General features: G+C 45.6%; 2 protein-coding genes across 2 annotated transcripts in view; both read right to left on the bottom strand.

Annotated features, from left to right (window-relative positions):
* Nucleotides 1–7,014, bottom strand: part of pcca (propionyl-CoA carboxylase subunit alpha) — a 37,724-nt gene extending 30,710 nt beyond the window's left edge. Inside the window, exons 1-4 of the mRNA XM_085427211.1 lie at nt 6,904–7,014; nt 4,417–4,494; nt 4,224–4,271; nt 3,469–3,537 (exon numbers count right to left, since the gene is read on the bottom strand). Coding sequence (XP_085283337.1) covers nt 3,469–3,537; nt 4,224–4,271; nt 4,417–4,494; nt 6,904–6,981 — 273 coding nt within the window. The 5' untranslated portion in view covers nt 6,982–7,014. The remainder of the gene's footprint in view (nt 1–3,468; nt 3,538–4,223; nt 4,272–4,416; nt 4,495–6,903) is intronic.
* A 2,202-nt stretch (nt 7,015–9,216) lies between these two features.
* On the bottom strand, nt 9,217–14,100 carry zic2b (zic family member 2 (odd-paired homolog, Drosophila) b). The gene is made up of 2 exons (XM_085427204.1): nt 13,353–14,100; nt 9,217–10,660 (listed from the first exon to the last, which is right to left on the bottom strand). Exons 1-2 carry the CDS (start codon nt 13,873–13,875, stop codon nt 10,029–10,031), a joined length of 1,155 nt encoding a protein of 384 aa, XP_085283330.1. The 5' UTR covers nt 13,876–14,100; the 3' UTR covers nt 9,217–10,028.
* Nucleotides 14,101–20,034: the final 5,934 nt, after the last annotated feature.

The raw sequence follows: 20,034 nt of genomic DNA, 5'->3' as shown, positions 1-20,034 counted from the left end.
ATTTTATTTGGAGTGAATAAATAAAGTATATTTATGGTGGCCCTTAGAGACAAAGCACGTACAAACCCCAAAACGCGTACAAACTCCAAAACACGTAAAAACTCAGAAGCACGTACAAAAGACAACAGAAGTGCTCCAGGATGCTAGGTCGCAGTGTTGAGCTTTTGTTACCTAGTGGCTACACAAGCCAGGAAGTATCAACAACCGGATTTGGTGTGTGGTAGTAAGATCTTCAACGCACACCTCCAGCCAAATGGTGGACACCAGAGGTGAAGGGAGCCACCAGGCTGAAGAAGGAGTCCTATCGGGCTTGGTTAGCCTGTGGGACTCCGGAGGCAGCCGACAGGTATCGACAGGTCAAGCGTAATGCGGCTCGGGCAGTGGCTGAAGCAAAAACTCGGGTGTGGGAGGAGTTTGGAGAGGCCATGGAAAAAGACTTTCGGACTGCCTCGAAGAGATTCTGGCAAACCGTCAGGCGTCTCAGGAGGGGAAAGCGGTGCTCTACCTGCACTGTGTATAGTGCTGGCGGAGCGCTGCTGATGTCGACTGAGAAAATTGTCGGGCGGTGGAAGGAATACTTCGAGGACCTCCTTAATCCCACTGACACGTCTTCCGAGGAGGAAGCAGAGTCTGGGGATGAGGGGAATGACCCGCCAATTTCCGGGGGCGAGGTCACTGAGGCAGTTAAACAACTCCTTGGTGGCAGAGCCCCTGGTGTTGATGAGGTCCGCCCCGAGTTCCTGAAGGCTCTGGACGTTGTAGGGCTGTCCTGGTTGACACGCCTCTGCAATGTTGCGTGGAGGTCAGGGGCAGTACCTGTGGACTGGCAGACCGGGGTGGTGGTCCCCATCTTTAAGAAGGGGGACCGGAGGGTGTGTTCCAACTACAGGGGGATCACACTCCTCAGCCTCCCTGGGAAAGTCTATGCCAGGGTGCTGGAAAGGAGAGTTCGTCCGCTAGTCGAACCTCGGATACAGGAGGAACAATGCGGTTTTCATCCTGGTCGCGGAACACTGGACCAGCTCTTTATCCTCTTGAGGATACTTGAGGGTGCATGGGAGTTTGCCCAACCAGTCTACATGTGTTTTGTGGACTTGGAGAAGGCATTCGACCGTGTCCCTCGGGGTGTCCTGTGGGAGGTGTTGCGGGAGTATGGGGTGTATGGCCCATTGCTACGGGTCATTCGATCCCTATACAACCGTTGCAAGAGCTTGGTTCGCATTGCCGGCAATAAGTCGGACTCATTCCCGGTGGGTGATGGGCTCCGCCAGGGCTGCCCTTTGTCTCCGGTTCTGTTCATAATTTTTATGGACAGGATTTCTAGGCGCAGCCAAGTGGTGGAGGGCTTTCGCTTTGGTGGCCTCAGAATCTCATCTCTGATTTTTGCGGATGATTTGGTTCTGTTGGCTTCATCGGGTGAGGGCCTCCAGCTCGCACTGGAACGGTTCGCAGCAGAGTGTGAAGCAGCGGGAATGAGGATCAGCACCTCCAAATCTGAGGCCGTGGTTCTCAGCCGGAAAAGGGTGGAGTGCCCACTCCGGGTCGGGGATGAGTTCCTGCCCCAAGTGGAGGAGTTCAAGTATCTCGGGGTCTTGTTCGCGAGTGATGGGAGAAGGGAGCCGGAGATCAACAGACGGATTGGGGCTGCAGCAATGCGGACGCTGCACCGGTCCGTCGTGGTGAAGAAGGAGCTGAGTGTAAAAGCGAAGCTCTCAATTTACCGGTCGATCTACGTCCCTACCCTCACCTATGGCCACGAGCTGTGGGTAGTGACCGAAAGAACAAGATCGTGGATACAAGCGGCAGAAATGAGCTTCCTCCGAAGGGTGGCTGGCCTCTCCCTTAGAGATAGGGTGAGAAGTTCGGCCATCCGGGAGGGGCTCAGAGTAGAGCAGCTGCTGCTCCACATCGAAAGGAGCCAGCTGAGGTGGTTCGGGCATCTGACAAGGATGCCCCCTGGGCGCCTCCTGGGTGAGGTGTTCCAGGCATGTCCCACCGGGAGGAGGCCCCGGGGCAGACCCAAGACACGCTGGAGAGATTATATCTCTCGGCTGGCCTGGGAACGCCTTGGTATTCCCCCGGATAAGCTGGAGGAGGTGGCTGGGGAGAGGGAGGTCTGGGCCTCTTTGCTTAGGCTGCTGCCCCCACGACCCGGCCCCGGATAAAGATGGATGGTAGTAACAGGTAAATGAACTTTTTTAAAATTATTTGAATAAATATGAGTGCTTGTCTATAAATACACAAACAATACACACATGCTTTCAATTGTGTAATTTAAGTGATCCGAGTAGCTCTGTTTTGGAAGTTCAGTTAACTCTAGAAATGTGTTTTGGAGTTTGTACGTGCTTTGTCTCTAGGGGCCATATATAAACATATATAAATAAAACCACTTTTTTTACATTAGTAATTCCTTTTCTGCATAATTTTATATTATTGTTAATGATAAATTAATTAAAGCAACAAAACAACCTGAAGAGCCGGTTCGGTTTTTAGTGAGCCGAGCCGAAAGAGCCGGGTCTCTAAAAAGAGCCGGAAATCCCATCACTACTAGTGAGCCTTGCCCCCGGCTCGCTATCGAGCTAGTGGGTAACAGACGTCTCCGAAAACGTCGGAGCGCTTTTGAAAATATGTGGTGTCTTGATAAACTGAGCAGATATTTGAGGTTTACACAGCTACATTCTCACCTGAAAATATGTCAAACGTTTATTTTGTGACCCAGAAAGAATAATAAGAGTAATATTAAAACTAACTAGCTGCCGCCATTGTTGACAACTGAGCTGGGCTGCGCTATGAATTCTGGGACACAGCTTCTTCTTCTTCGGGTTTAACGGCAGCTGGCATCCTTGTACATGCAGTGCTGCCATCTTCTGTTTCAGTCCGTTATTACACTCTTAAATCCTGCCACTTATTCCTGCGTCTTTTGGGATCTTACAAAGCTTCAAACGACGCGTCGACTATTAAATCAGTCGTCGACGATTTTGATAGTCGACTAATCGTGACTAGTTGACTAATCGTGGCAGCTCTAGCGGTAGTGTACATGGTAATGTCAGCACACAAACAAGGTTTTTTAATCATCAGTCAGGTATGAATAACATTAGTTATTATACCTGACTGTAACACAGTCAGTGCAGAAGCATCAGCTGATTTATCACTGCCCAGGTGTCTGATCCAACACTGAAGTGTTAACTATAAACTATGTAATATAAAACCATTCCTCTTTGCATCAACGTGCATTAACTGTTAACTCTCAGGATAAAGTATTTAAGTTAACCTGAGCTTGAATTTACGTTTAACCTACTGAATCACATTCAGATCACACTGAGTTTGAAAATTCAAATGAAACCCTTGAACACAAAGACAAGTCCTCAGGTAGGTGTGAAATTAAACCAGCATGCAGTTATTCAACACGAGGTTATGTCTAACATCAGAGTTCCCCTGCTCCCTGGAAATGCACAGGTCGTGACTCACAGCGCTGGAGTCTACATCACTGTGAACAGCCACAGTCTGGATGCCCATCTTCTTGCACGTCTTGATCACCTGATTGAAAACAAGGAAAATACCTCACAGTAGAACATATCAGCAGGCACAGCCAACTGCACCAATCAGCTGCAGCATTAAAAGCACTGAGATATGAATAATATATAGAGGATGTCATTATCTGTATTGGAAATCATGGATCCCGGACGTTTACCCCACCACCACAGCCCCCGTGCTGCTACATAATATCAGGCAGCTGGTGGCTGAAAGGTGGACCCACTGATGCAGAAGTTAGCATGAGATGAAGAACGTAGGCAGAGCACCTTTCACAGCTGAGCCCTGCAGAGTTTCCTGCTGCAGCAATGAGACGGGCTGTGAGCTGCAGCTGCTCTCTGCTTCATTTTAAGATGAACAGCTTGACACGTCCACGCATGAAACACATTCATCGTGACCATGACTTAACATTAATCACACACGAAAACTCTATTTACAGCTGTGTGAATGCTGTTTTTGGCATTTGGATAGGTCAGGGGTACGGACCTGTTATTGTCAAGGATCACTTTGCTACCTGTGGTCCCATACGAGCACAAGTACTGTCACATTTAAAGAATTCTGGCACCAACTTGATGTGAAAGTCGATACATATCAGTGGCATTTATCCGTAAAGTCAAAGTGGAATTTCCTCTTAGTCCCCCCAAAACAACCAGCTGTTAACTGTACATATTGTGTGAGTCAATGAGAGTTACCCTGCAAGCAATCTCTCCTCTGTTTGCAATGAGGATCTTATCAAAGGTCTGCGGAGGAAGAAGACAAACAGCAACGTTGCATTACTACAAAGACTTTGTACTGAAAGTAAAATATATAGATTTTCTTAATCAGCATTGTTGAAAATATGAATGAATACAAAAATGAAATAAGCAGACGAGAGCCATGCATTACCTTTTCATTGGGACTAGATATGGTGGAATACTGAGCCTCTCTCTGCACAACACAGCATCTGGACTGGAGAGGGGAACACTGCAGAGCACACAGCACAACTTTACTGTTAACACACACACACACACACACACACACACACACTGACCTCATTACTGATTCTTAGAAACAAGTAAATATCCAAATATGCTACAAAGAGCCTCTCATTGAAGTTTAAGTAAAGTCGGATATTTTCCTTTGAAGTTTTGCTTGAAGACTTCAAAGCATTCTTCTTCATTTTTATTGACAGTTTTGAGCCGGTAGAGCAGTGTGCTTGTGGCTGAAGTTCTACACAGGTGAGCAGGAAGAGACTAACTGCACCTACTTATGCTCGCCAGCTTTGACAATAACGGGGTTTATGCTTGAGCTCGATCGCCACCTGCTGGACTGTCTGCCTGCCTGCAGTCAGTGTGTAACCAAGCAGCTTTGGGAGGAGAGCGCGGAGTGCTGGAAACAGTGAAAAGTGTCACTGGCTGCGCTTTTCCTGCTTTATGTGTCGTTTCTCTGAAGCGTTGGTCCGTGTTCCCGTTGCATCGCTCCCCGCTGGGACTGCGATGATTCATCGAGTAATTCCAACGAATCGATTATGAAAAATTCTCGACACGCATTCTTCGCATCGATTGTCGTCTAACGCGCGGCTCTGTAGCAGATGCGTTTAAACACCAGCGTTTCTCCGACATTTTCAACTGAAACAAAGCTGCAACAGAAACGTATGCAGGAGCAGTGAATGAACGAGAGCCCCCAGCTTTAACATCACACTGCAGAACAACAGCAGCAGTGATGATGACGTGGGCACAGTTTAACGTGGAGCCCGAGTCTGTCCACACACCGTGACATGCTGAGCGTGGAAGAAACAGCAGCGCTGTTCCTGGAATCAACATTAAAACCTTTACAGGGAAAAAGTCACGGGAGGTCTGCATCAAAGCACCAGATCAACTTTCAGCTACAAAGTGTCTGACACAGCACAACATCTGGATCAAAACATGCAGATGAACTGTCAACTTGGTGTGACTCCGTGTTTGAGTTGCACAGCTCGCTGAAGGCTGACAGGTGTCGCGATAAGGTAGCTACCCCCTGCATCGGGAGCGCGCGCTGTGCATGGAGAGCAGTGGGATGAAGCGGGGAGCTTCCACAGACCTTCAATCAGTAGATGACCTGCGGCACCTCCTGAGCTACAGCCACTCCAAATGCAGGACATGGCCTGAGCTTTTAACTATTTGTTCGCAGCTTGTCACCTGGTTTCCGTCTGCCTGTGTTTGAGGTGCCGGTGTCCCAGTTGCACAAACACGGGATGTTTGGTGTGCAGGGTCACAGCAGCCGACTCAGTGCAGACAGAGGAGGGAGAGGGCAGCACAGTCCCGGGAATGTCTGTGGCATGAAAGCGTGAAGCAACAGGCCACGCATCACCCGCAGTATGGGCTCAAAATGTGGTCATAAATATTTTGTACTTGTAAATCAGTTTTGTATGTGTTAAAAGAATTTGTGTGTGCGTAAAAAAGATTTGTATGTGGACTTAGCCAAAAAACCTGCAAGTTACAAGTACGAGTTCTGACCCTATTCTTTTGAAGAACCAGCAAAAAAACCAAACTCTTGTAGAGGACATAAAGTCAGAGCTAGAAACGACAAGGAGCAGGTGCATCTAGTACAGGTAGAGCTGCTGCAAAAACCCACAGAGCCCAGCAGCCAGCAACAAATTCTGGATCCTTGGCTTTTAGTTAGCAGTTAGCATTAGCAGCACATCCTGCATTCCGATGTGAAAGGACTTTTATGCTGCGCACTGTGACTCACAGCAATGGTCCTGGGTCAGCCCTGACTTTGTGTTAAACTAATCCTAAAGTATTAATGGTATTTCTAACCACTGATATAGCACAACTTTTTCCTTTCAACAGCTGCTGAAAGTTAGGGGACCTAGCTGCTATCGGATATTTATATAGAGATCCTCCAGCTTCAAACTGTATCACCCTTCAAGGACCTGCAGTTCAACCATCTGTTCTCTGATTGGATTGTTACATTTGTGATTGACATGACATTGACCAATCAGATGAAAGCAAGAGAAATAGGGTCAAAATTCGTACTTGTCACTTGCAGTTTTTTTTTTTGGCTAAGTCCATGCACAAATCTTTTTACTTACGCGCGCGCACACACACACACACACTCTGTTTACACATACAAAACTGATTTACAAGTACAAAATATTTATGACCACATTTGAGCCCATACCCGCAAGACTCAGTGTCTACTCTGCTGCACAAGATACGCGACACAGCAGCGCCAACATGTCAAGTTTCAGCGCAAAATACTTTGAAACCTCTAACAGTGTGGTACAGCCCCTCGTAATGGAAACTCCAAGTTTGTTTCCAGCGGCTGTTCCGTCACAGACTCTGCGGACTGTGCGTTAGCTGTTTGTGGAGGTCCTCTGAGTGAAAGCACAGACCCTGGCGGTCAGCTCACCTTTACAGCGAACAGAAGCCTCTTTAACGTCGAAGGAACACTGTGCGCCGCCATGTTGCCGATCATCCACAACGTCATGACGTAGCGTGCAGAGCGCACAGCCGCAGGAGGCCAGTGTGATGCCAAAAAGTGATTTCCGGTACTTAAATAGTAAATACTGAATCATGCCAAGCCAGAAAGAACATTTGTGCCATAAGGTAGAAGTGCCAATCAGTTTATAGCAAAGACACTTTAATATGTTCTTTGATTATGAACTCTGATTGACATTAAACATTAAGAGCGGCCAGGCCAACGGGGCAGCAGCAATTGCAGCAAATATAAGATAGATATTTAAAGTGACCAAAAATGTTTCAGGTAGATTTGGATAACTCTTTTCTCTTAAGAAATCAAATTTAAAAACTCCTTTTTGTATTTACTCAGGTTATCTTTGTCCAACATTAAAGTTTAGTTGATGACTGGAAGCATGTGAGCAATGTGTTTGTAGATATGCAAAAAAACAACAACTAAGAAATGAGGAAGGGGGCACAGCACTGCACATGCCCAGTGCAGGAGTCGTGATTCAAACCTTCCAGAGCTGCAGTCAGCCCTCGGATGAGCCTAATAACTTACACATGCTGAATTCTTTCTTGGCTGGAGAGCCTCCTGGGTTTAATCTAGGTGCAGAAATGTTTGCTTTGCACAAGAGTCCAAGAGCACCACTCACCAGAGCTGTGAAGATAGCACACCCCAACCCAAAAGTAACTTAAAATGCTTGGAACAAAATTTTCATTGGTATATAAACACGACTAAACACGCTTACTGAAAATGCTGTCCCTTTGTTTGCCATTAGGTTTCTGAGGGCCTCAGGGTGCTATCCTAGCTGATATTAACACATCACATGTCGGTTGCAGACACACTCACACCCAGACACTTCTTTAATTACATCCTTTAGCCTTTGAAGTTAAAGGGACCCACACAGTTGCTGCAGATTTCTTGGCTGAATTCATCCCCCGTTTCAACCACATCCCAACGGTGCTTTGTTGGTCTGAGCTCTGGAGACTCTGGAGGCCATCAGAGTACAGAGAACTCCTCGCCACGTTCTAGAAACCAATTTGAGATTATGTGAGCTTTGTGACATGCAGTGTTGGACTCAAACTCACAGTCTGGCTCTGGTTTTTAAAGAATAGCATTAAGGGTGTCAAGACACCAATACACCGCCACCACCACCCACGTCCAGAGCTGCAGATACAAGGCAGGGTTAATTCACGCTGTGACATTACATCAAACTGCCATCTGAACGTTGCAGCAGAAGCCACGGCTCATCAGACCAGGCAACGTTTTTCCAGTCTGGTTAATGGACTTACCTTCCAACTCTAAGCAGTCTGACCATTATTTTCTAGCAGAGTCACTCAGCGGATGCTTTCTCTTTCTGAGGTCATTCTCTGTTAACACTACAGAGGTTTGTCTGTGACAGTCCCAGAGCAGTCCACCTGGTAACAGCAACACCTCGTCCCAATTCTGATGCTCACTTCGAAGTTCACTGTTATCTTGACTACATGTGTAAAAGCATTGTTCTGCTGTGTGAATGGCTAATTTGATCTTTGCATTAACAAGCAATTCAGCAGGTATGCCTAATGAAATAGCATTGAGTTCACTCGAGCAGTGTCAGAAAGCATTTATCTGGCAACGTGCTTTAGTAACTTACCCAAGGGCATGACGATGTATTTGATTGGTGTTGCCTGTAGCTAATGTTACAAGAATGTATCAAATTTTAAATTCTGAACCAGCTGCTGGTCAAAATATAGACAGCTTTCATTTTAGCTTCTTTTCACCCAGATTAGCCCAAAAGCATGCTGCGCTGCTGTGAAACATCCTGGCAGTGGATGAGTGCACCCTCCACATAATCTTACTGCCACAGGCTGGATCGCACTTTCAGGTCTACCTTTCACATCACTGAGTCAGTCTGTACAGGGGAGCCACCTACCTTACTCTCTCTGTCAGAGTATCAAGACACAAGAACATGGAGACTTCCAATGCAGGAAACCCCTGATACAGTCAATACAGCCAGCTCTCTGTCTGCCTGGGGTAAGCTTTGACATGGTAAGTGTGAATACTTGGTGAATTATCATGTTTAGATAGACTTTTGCAATGTGTTCATGGCAAAATTAAATTACAACCTTTTAGGAGGAACCACTGTGGTTATGGTTGGTGGACAGTTCCACCTGCTGCAGGTCTCTGAACTTTTCTGGTGGGTGGATCATGAATCTGAGCCACATATGAAGAGTGCACTTTAAAACAGTTACTTTTTTAAGCAGTTTCAAAAATCATGCACACTTCTACTTCTTTTCTTGATTTATTGATGCACATTGTGTGTAGGACATGAGATTTTTGAAAGCTTGAGGTGCTGGAAATGAAGTGTAAACAAACACAAGAGATTAACTCACTCATAATCCAACCGAGATTCAGTACAAACAAGGACGTGAGTATAGTTTCACTGACTTCTGCTACGTTGGATTAAACTCACAAATACTTCCAGACTTCTGTTTGTTACTAAAGACCTCTGTATGCTTCCACAGAGGTGGCGGCCTGACAGCAGAATCAGCTGTTCCAGATCAACCTTTTAAAGTTGTACAAACCAGTCTGCTCGAAGCATACAGAGACTATAAAGTACTCCCCTGTGTACCTGCTGGTTTGGTCCTGCCGTGTTACCTTGTGTACATTGGTGCTGTGACATCAAGGAAACATTAACCTCTTTCCATCAACTTGGCCCCTAAAATTGCTTCACCTAAGTGGAGCCCTTGAATTGGTCATTGATCCGTGTCTCTAGAGGTCGTCATGTACACAAATCTCTTTAATATTCGCTGATCCACTTGCACAAAGTTAACTCCTTATCTTAGTTCAGGTTAGCTAGCCATGACTGATAACTTGCAGTAAAACATTTTGTTTCATAATCAGGAGTTCCTCCCGTCCTTTCGGACACCATTTGAGCCGTTTCTGTTGATCCACACATTTTTAATGTGACACAGTCCCTTTGACCTTCTCCGAGGGCCACCGATGTGGAACCATGCAGCTGCTTGTTCTGGCCCGACCTGGATCTGACGATATGAGATCTGTTCTGCGAGTCAAATTTCACCAGTCCCTCAACTTTACGTGACGTACTCCTCGTCATCACTAGGTTCTGATTTGATGTGGTCTGGGTGAAGGAGAGGAAAGTGTGGTGCTGTAGTCCTGGTACAGACATACCACTCCTTAATGTTAGACAACTGAGGTAAGGCTGGGTTGACTGAGCGCTGGCTCCGCCGTGGGGTCCTGCCGCTCTGCTGCTGCTGGCTCAGCTGGCTCTTCAGGCCTGAAAGAGAGAGATCCAGAGGCATCGCTACCGGAGACGAACTCCGTAGCAGCAGCTTATGGTCCACTTCGCTGGCTGAACGGAGGTCCAATTCGTGATTGGACAGCAGAGAAAAATGAGTGTTTCTGTCAGTAAGTGATGGAGAGAGGTGGTTCATTTTAAGGTCAAGGGGCTCGAGGACAGCCGGATGAGGTTGCTGGAGTTGAAGAGGGATGGCATTGTACAGGTCCTGGGTTTCAGAGGTAGGTGATGACTTTATGTGAACCTTCATGTGTTTGCGCAGGGAGCTGGGGTGGGTGTAAGACTTGGTGCATCCTACTGCCTTGCAGTCGTAGGGCTTTGAGGCTGTGTGGACCTGCGAGTGCTTCTTTCGGTCGCTGCTGTTGGCAAAGCGCCGCTCGCAAAACTCACACTGGAATGGCTTCTCACCTGAAAAACAAACATCACACGCACAATTATCAGCCTTGCAAAGGGAATGGACCTGAAAAACCAACATTCAACTGGACACGTTCAAAGGAGTGATGCTGAGAAATAGCATTGTTATTCCAAAAAAGGACACTTGTTTCTAAAGAACAGTAAATATTTAATGGAATCGTATTTTAACCTCCTAGGACCTGCGTCCACATATGTGGACATCACATTTTGGGTTATTTAGACCAAAACACTCAATTTTGCTCTACAAGGGCCTGATATCCACTTACGAGGACATTATGCTGCTACTGTTCTATCAAAATGTTAAACGAATATCCTCATGTGTGGCCCTCATTTTTCTTAAAAACAAAAATAAGGTTAAAAAAAAATCTGGTAATTCTTTGTTTTTACATTCATCAGGTCCCAATCAGCCCAAATATCAAAGAGAAATTAAAAATGCTGCCGTGGAAGAGCTCGGGTCTTAGGAGGTTAAATAATCAAAACTCATATCAAAGTTGGAACGCAGTGACCGATGTTCAGCAACCATCACTGAGCACACAGTTAAAGCAGGTTTAACAAATATGATGCTGCTGAAGAAGTGATCCTTTAGCTTTTAGGCATACATCCCAGTCAGGGAACAGCTTCCAAACCTCAGCAGAGTGATGTTGCTTTTTAAGAAATGAAGGTTGATCCATTGAGAAATTAGCAAAACAGCAGCTCTTGAATGGTGACTGAAAGCTTTGAAGAAGAAAGTCATCACCAACAAGAAGGCGATTGGTTACAAAAGAAGCAAATCTGTGAGTGCAGAACAAATGGTGCTTGATATCCTCTGTCAAGCATGGTGGAGGGAAGTTATGGATGCTGCATGATTCCTTCCCTTTGTTTTTAAATGTAATATCTCCAGTAAATGTAATAAATAGAAGGAAATTTAAACCAAAAAATCTGCTGCAGTTTTAGATCAACAGTCAGGAACCACATTGATTAATGCAGCACCAAATGGACAGAAGAGCTGTGTAGGTCAGGCTCTCACTGCTTCCATGCAGACACGCTGCAGCTTGTGAGAGCCCATATGGAAAAGAAAAAGACAATATACTTATAAAGCTTATATGATTTACTCATGAAAGTGGCCACTTTCTCATTACTTTCATATATTGTTTTAGGAAGTGTCCAAAACATACAAGTTTCATTTCTATAATTTTCAAGGGATCTCATATCTGTTTTCACTCTTGTATGCTTTTCATACACGTTTCACACAAGGCAGATACAAACTTTATAAGATTTATATTTATCTTTTCCATATGGGAGGACAGACACACACCAGGGTTTTTACCTTCTTCTGGGATAAAGAGAAAACACAGTGGGGTCAGCGAGGAAGCACCAGCTAATAAAAAACCCTGTTTTCACATAAGACTGGATGATTTAGCTTAATGTAAAACGATGAATGATTATCAGCAGAAGAGATAACGACATGCTAAATTTTAACATTTGCATGTTTTGTATTCCTTTTGAAAACACAGTTGTACTAATGCTTTCATGCTGTCTTTAACGGGAATGGGAGTGATGTCTTGGGGAAACTGGAAGCACACATAAAAGCATCGACTGTATTAAAGATGAATGCAGTGGCAGACCTGTTTTTGAAGCGATGTGCTGATCTTTTTTCGCCTCACCACTATAGCTACACCAACACGGGCTTCACTGGAATCTGTGTCCATCTTTTATGTACAGTCTATGTACAGAGCCTCTACCGTGACATCATGCCATCACAGGCCTTCCTAGAAAAAGTCTATATCAGTAACATAAACTCAGTGTTGTGGTAATAAAGCATCTTTAAGAGACATGGTCAGAAAATGGACCTGCATGTATGTGGGACCACTCAGCTACTTATACGGCTGCAGACCACTTAGCTGGAGCCTCTGTGACTCACATCAGAAGCAGCTTTTCTACCAATCAGAGAGCTGGTGGCTTGAGCCCCAGCCCCTTCAGCCTGCATGTCCAAGCATCCTGGAGTAAGTTGATCCATTAGATTGTGAGTGCATGCATGAATGTTAGACGTGGCACTTGTCTATAGAATGAATGAATGAAGGTGTGTGAGAGCTTGTTGGGGGGGGGGGGGGGGGGGGGGGTGCACCCAGTAAGTACCAGTTTTTATTGGATGCAGTTTCAGAGCATCTGTCACACATGCAGCCAGTTTCAATCAGCGCCCTGCGCTACCCTGCCCGTGATGTCGGTACAGCATCGCACTCGTTTTCTGCATTGTGTGGTTGTTTCTAGTTTAGCTGGTGACTTTTATACTTTTACTGGCTTATTGATTTCAAGATCCTAAACGCAGCAAGCGCTGTTGTTATTGATGATTAATAACTGATGTATAGTCATTGCCCAAGGACGGGTTTACCGCTCATACACGTCCTGAGGACTAAACTAAAGCTCAGTGCTGACCTGTGCTGATGCCTGTCACCTTGCTTGACTCCTCTGCTGCAGTTTAGAACCGTGGCTGCTCGAGGAAACAAGGGAGCACTCAAGTCTAATGTGAATCTACACCGAACTAAGCCCAAGTAAACATGGAGGGGATTCCTAGCAGGGGAGAGCGCTGTGTATTATGCTGTGTTCTCGGTCCCTGACAGGAAGCTTGTGTTGACGGATGGCACGGACTGAGCGAGCGCAATGACAGTATCTGCGCTCTCGTAGCAGTCACACAATCACGAACCCTTACCAGTGTGCGTGCGCGTGTGGATCTTGAGGTTTTCCGAGCGTGCGAACATCTTGCCGCAATTGGGAAATGCGCATGAAAACGGCTTCTCCCCGGTGTGCACGCGAATGTGGTTAATGAGTTTGTATTTGGCTTTGAACGCCTTCCCGCCGCGCATACACTCGTCCCACATACAGACGTGACTGAGGCTTTCCAGCCCCGCAGCTACATGCTCGGTGGTGACGTGGTCCACGAGCTCGTGCATGGAGCTGAAAGTTTGATCGCAGACGGATGTCGCCGTCCGCCCAAGCCTCTGTCTTGAAGAAGTTCGGTCAATCCATTTGCACACTAGCTCCGTTTTAACGGTGGGGCCTTTGGAGAAATCCAGCAGGCCGTCCATCCCACCGCCCGCATCGGTGTCGGCAGAAGCGGGGATACTGGTAGCTCTCGGATGGGGTGGCGAGACGATGCTAGAAGCTCCAGAGTTGTTGTTCCCCAACGGAGAGACGAGGCCATTGTGCCTGGCCACCACAGCCGTCCGCTTCATGCTCTGCACGGCGGGCTGTCCCGCTCCTGTCGCCACCAGCACACCTTGCTTTCACTTAAAATGAGTTCAATCCAACTGGCCAAAGCCTCACCACTATCACGCTTCCTTCCTGTGTGTTTTAGTCGAGGCGAGAGCGCATGCGGCAGCGTTTTTACCCCCCGCTGCTCGCTGTTAGCTCCCGAGAGTCAAAGCCTCCATGCTTCTATTTACTGTGAATAGAGATGAACGGAGTCGAAGGAATACAGCAGGACGCGACCCGCTACCATTTGGCGGCGTCCTTGTCTCCTTTCCTTCCTTACTCCAGCCTTCCTTCCTTTTAGTTTTAACTAACGTGTCCATATTGCTGATGTGCGTCGAGGATCAGGAGCGCCAGCACACAGAAATGAAGCATTGCCTGATTTAATGATGACTCGTGAAATAACCTGCATTAGTAAATTCATTTAGAACTGTTTTCATGTCTTTTGTTTATTTAGACATGCATAACATCCATCGTTGTTTATATGTTAAAGGGAAATGAAAAACATAAATATGAATAAATATTTCCAAAATAATCCAACAACAAATACTTAATGTAGTTAATACTAAATATGATTTATAGAAAGAAAAAGAAAGAATCAAAACCTCATTTTAAAAAATGTTCAAATTGAGACTTTAAAAAAATGCAAATTAAAAAGAGAAATAAGTAAATGAATTGAAAAATCCAATTAGTTTTGAAATGTTTATTCCACTCACCTTTTAAGTTTCATTTTTCCCGTTAGCTGTAATAATTACTAGATTAGCTATTGGATTAGCTTTTCCATTTCTATGGCTTTTTTGTCCTTGGAGAAAAAGCAATGCAAATTAGGCATGCATGTAAAGAGGTCTCTCATTGGTTGCTCACAGGCATGCTGGCTGGGTTTTTCTGTGCCACTGACAGCTTTTCACTGTTAAGGAGACTTTTTAAAGAAGTGTTTGTGGACAGTTAGCCTCGGTATTCACTCTCTGAAAATGTCCAACACAAATATATGAATGATGTGAAGGGAAAATGCAGGGAAAAGAAAACCTGAACCCCTCATGATTTGGCTGAAAGTAATGTAGTAACACAGCTAATGCTAGTATCCCTCCACGTAGCCATGTAGCCCCAGTCTTACCTTGTGAAAATGTGACATACCAGTAGTACTAGCTAGCTTCTGTTTTTAGTAAGCTAATGTGCTCAAATAAAGCTTGAAGAAGCTCAGACTGTTACAATGGTTAAAACCAGTCCTGTTACATTTATACACATTGCTAAAGCAATGGCTGCAACCTACAGCCTTTGAAATCACGATTAATATGCTGTCCTAATATTAATTTTCTCTATACAATCTGTGGCCATAAAGTCTCTGAATGTTGTGTGAGCTACAATAAATGATGTGAAATAATGTTTTTAAACCAGGGCAGCACGGTGGCACGGTGGTGAGCACTGTTGCCACACAGCAAGCAGGTCCTGATTCAATTCCACCTTCAGGCCGGGGTCTTTTGTGTGGAGTTTGCATGTTCTCCCCATGTTTGCGTGGCTTCTCACCGGGTACTCCAGTTTTCTCCCACAGTCCAAAGACTTGCAGTTAGTGGGGATTAGGTTAATTGATCAATCTAAATTGCCCATAGGAGTGAATGTGAGTGAGAATGGTTGTCTGTCTCTGGCTGTATCCCAACTCAGGGTCTGCAGCCTTAAAGGCCGCATTTTAAGGCCGATTACGTCACAGCGGCGCGCCGAAGGCTGTCCCAATTCGAAGGCTGCTCGACATGCGGCCCTGAAATGCGTCCTTCATTTCCCTGAATTTTAAGGATGTGGCGGTGTAGACTTCGTGGCCCAATATATCCCAGAATGCATAGCGCGGCGGTGGGTGTGGATAATTTTGCCGAAAAAAAACGGCAGACGAGGGGCGCCCGAAGAGTAAACTTTAAGTACTGAATATTATGTCACTTATTTATGTGCGAATGTTTAATAACGAAGAACAATAAAACATTCCTGTTGCCCACATGTCGGCAAAGTTATGTGACATCAGTGACGTTTGTACTAACTTGGTTTTAAAGCCTTTACTTTAAAATATACGCCGTTCAATAGCTGAGCTTCATCTCACAGAGAATGATCAAAGCTCATGTAGAAACAAACAAATGAACAAAAGATTGTCTCAAATAATGCTGAAAAGTTTCCAGCTGGTAGTATCATGGTTGCCCGGCAACCTGGGCAGCGTGACGGAGGCTAGACCGTCCCATTTCACAAGCCTCGCACTTCCGGCCTTAGTGGTCTTTGAGTACGCGGCCCTTGAGGATCGTTGAGGCTGCGTACTTTAAGGCTGCAGACCCTGAATTGGGAGACAGCCACTTGTGTCTTAGCCCAGACTGGCGACCTGTCCGGGGTGTACCCCGCCTCTCGCCCTATGACAGCTGAGATAGGCTCCAGCGCCCCCCTGCGACCCTAAAAAAGGATAAGCAGAAGTGATTGGATGGATGGAAGTTTTATAGAAAATAAAGTGAACTTATTAAATTACTACTGATATTGTGGGTGATTTTTGTCATGGTACTGGGTCTGCGACCCACTGTTTGTGTTTCAACTTCTGGAATGATATTCTTTGATTACTGATGTTGATGTTTTGTTTACTTACTGTTTATCTGTGGTTAGTCTCTGGCCCCATGTTTTCCCGGTGCTTTTGTATTTCCTCTGTTCCAGACTCTGTCACCACCTCTGCCTCTACATGATGTCACGCTTCCTGTTTTATTTTGATAGTCCATGCCTTATGTCAGTGTATTCTGCTTTGTCTCTGTATGTCTGATTTGTCCCAGCTGTATTCCCACCTGATCCCCATCCTCTCTTGTCTTGCCTGTGCATTTAAGCCATGTGTTTTCCTTTGCCCTTCATCGTGTTGTACCCTCACTGTGCTGAGTTTTGCCCTTTGTGATCCTGGCTAAGTTCAGGTTCTCAGTTCCTGGTTTGTTTTCCAGTTAGTCTGTCTTATATCTAGTTTTTCGTTTTCATATTTGTGGCTTTGGTTAGTTTTTTTGTGAGTTTACTTTTATAGAAAGTCTTCCCAGCAATAAAGCTGCTGCTTTAAGTTTCCATGCTGTGTACGAGTCCTGTGTTTGGGTCATCCTGACTGCCACAGCACACATCCTGACAATTTTTAATCTTTTAAATGGATTTGTGTGTGTAGGTTTGTTTCTGGATGACAATTTGGTTTCCTTTGGGAGGTGAGGACACAACTACATCTGTTCTACACCATGCTGTAATGGGTTTCACAGGTCGTGACCTTGGAGCGCTTTGAGTCAGCTTTTTGGCTTCAGGCACCCCAAGGGGAATTTTTTTTATTGATATAGATATACAGCGGTCCCTCGTTTATCGCGGGAGTTACATTCTGAGAATAACCTGCAATCTGTGAAATCCGCAAAGTAGCCAACTTTATATTTTACAATTAATATAGATGTTTTAAGGCTGTAAAACCCCTCACTACACACTTTATACACTTTTCTCAGACAGGCATGAACATTTTCACATTTTTCTCTCTTGTTTAAACTCTCAAAGTTCAAACCTTCGTAGAAAAATAAGTCCAGTATTATAGGATCAAACCAAAGATCAAACCCTGTTTTCAGGTCCAGGACATGGGAATAGAGCAGCTGCCAGAAAATTCAACATTAATGAATCAATTGTACGGAAGTAGAGGAAGCAAGAAGAATGAGTTGAGTAAAGTTTGACTAATCTGGCTGTTTTGTTTCGCTTAATGCGCCTTATAATCCAAAAAATACGCTAACTTTTACCTTTCTTTTGCATGTCAGGAAGTCCAAATTTTTGTGTGATGGTTAGCATCTTCCTGTTACGGCCGAGAGGGCCAGGCTGTGGGTGTGGACTCAAATGCAGACACAGAGGGAGGCAAAACGGGCGTGAACACAGTGCTTTATTTACAGTGCCTAGTGAACTTACAAAGCAGGAAACTATGAATGCTATGAACTGTGGAAGCTATGAACTGAGAACTGTGAGGCCAAACTATGAACATGAAACTCTGAGTGCTATGGCTAGGTGCTAGATTTCACGGATGGATCCGGGGAATGGAAAAAGGGGCAGCAGCTTGGATGGAGGTACGCAGTCACTATAATGAGAGGAGACAAGTAGTCAGTGGCAGTCTAGTGAATCACAGCTGAAGGATTAGACTATGGTGGTTAGGGCTTACGCGTTGCAGGTTAAAGTGTCATGCGAGGAGGGGGTGTCCAGGGGGTTCTGGGTGAGGAGTGGCCAGAGAGGATCCAGAATATGCTTGGAGTGAGGGACTTGGCAGGGAGGCAGACAGGTGTAGTCCAGTGATGGAAAGGAAGCAACCAGATGACAGAACCAGCATCCAGGCGGAGATGTGAGTAGTTTAGGTTGGGAAGCGCAACTGCCAGGTGGGTCGTGAATTAGCAGAAGATCTGGCAGAGGTCTGTTGTGAATGCTGGTCTTATATACTGGTGACTTGATTGGAACCAGGTGTGGAAGCTGATTGGAGTCTCTCCCTGAAGGTGGAGCCCAGCGGAGTGGAAAAACCCCGTACTCACCCGGACCATGACACTTCCCTGCCTTTTGGGTGCTACCGCAGGTGCCTTTGACGGTGCAAAACGTTTAGTCGACATTGTTGTGTTTGTTGGGGAGAAAACTTACAAACATACAGTGCTATACTGTATGTTTCAGAGTCACAGTGCTAGCAATTGAAGATTTATGTAAATTTGACAAACTGAACGCATTCTGTACTGTACAGGAGACACGGCACGGAGGTGTCTGACTGACAATGGTCTACAGCCAATCAGGACACAGAACACAATACGCTGTAAAAGAAAACAAAAGCATGCAAAATTGCACAAAAAAAATCAGTGAGACAGCAAGGCTGCAAAAGGTGAACCGCATTATAGCGAGGGACACTGTATATAGATATTTCAATCATTTTGTCCGTCTGTATCTGGAAGTCCCACAGGATCTTAGCTCGGTCATTCTCCACCACCCTTGGGGGCATCTCCCATTTTGACCTCGGGACTTCCAGGTTATACTCGGCACAGATGTTCCTGTACACTATGCCGGCCACTTGGTTATGGCGTTCCATGTATGCCTTGCCTGCTAGCATCTTGCACCCTGCTGTTATGTGCATCTTTACACAGCCTGCACCTGGGGTCTTGCCTGGTGTGATAGACCCCAGCCTCTATGGATCTTGTGCTCAGAGCTTGTTCTTGTGCTGCCATGATTAGTGCCTCTGTGCTGTCTTTCAGTCCAGCTTTGTCCAGCCACTGGTAGGATTTCTGGATATCAGCCACCTCCTCTATCTGCCGGTGGTACATACCGTGCAGGGGCCTGTCCTTCCATGATGGTTCCTCCTCTCCCTCCTCTTTCTTGGGTTTCTGCTGCCTGAGGTATTCACTGAGCACTCGGTCAGTTGGGGCCATCTTCGTGATGTATTCGTGGATGTTCCTTGTCTCATCCTGGACTGTGGTGCTGACACTCACCAGTCCCTGGCCCCCTTCCTTCTGCTTAGCGTACACCAGGGGTAGGCAACTCCAGGCCTCGAGTGCCAGTGTCCTGGAGGTTTTAGATGTCTCCATGATCCATCACAGCTGATTTAAAGGGCTAAATGACTCCTCAGCATTTCTTGAAGTTCTCCAGAGGTCTGGTAATGAACTAATCATTTGATTCAGGTGTGTTAACCCAGGGTGTGATCTAAAACCTCCAGGACACCGGCATTCGAGGCCTGGAGTTGCCTACCCCTGGCGTACAGCCTCAGGGTGCTGGACTTGGGGTGAAACCCTCCATGCATGGTAAGGAGCTTTCTTGTCTTTTTTTTTTTAAACTCAATTTTTATTATAATTTACAACATTGTAACTTGTACTTGTCAATGTTCACAAGTAGGACAGTTACAGAAACCGCAATGCAGAAATGTAGATCAAAATAAGAACTGCAATTAGGAAGCACAAAGCAAAACTGGAAAGCAAAACAAAACCCAAGCAAGCAAACAAACACACAACAACAAAAAGAAAACAAAACAAAAACTTTATGTAACATTAAATAACGTGACAAATCTAGCCATAAATGAACAAAACGAAACAGACCTATGCTAAACTATTGAAACAGTAAAGCATGTATGGGTCGCCAACGCTCAGTAAACAACTCTCTCTGAATCCGCAGAGCGT

Source organism: Rhamphochromis longiceps, linkage group LG13 (genome assembly GCF_057381845.1).
Source record: "Rhamphochromis longiceps isolate RC_006_pf linkage group LG13, R_longiceps_female_GT1.1, whole genome shotgun sequence".
NCBI classification, from domain to species: Eukaryota; Metazoa; Chordata; class Actinopteri; order Cichliformes; family Cichlidae; genus Rhamphochromis; species Rhamphochromis longiceps.
The sequence above is the reverse complement of the archived record's forward strand: the minus strand, read 5'-3'. Positions and strand labels throughout refer to the sequence as shown.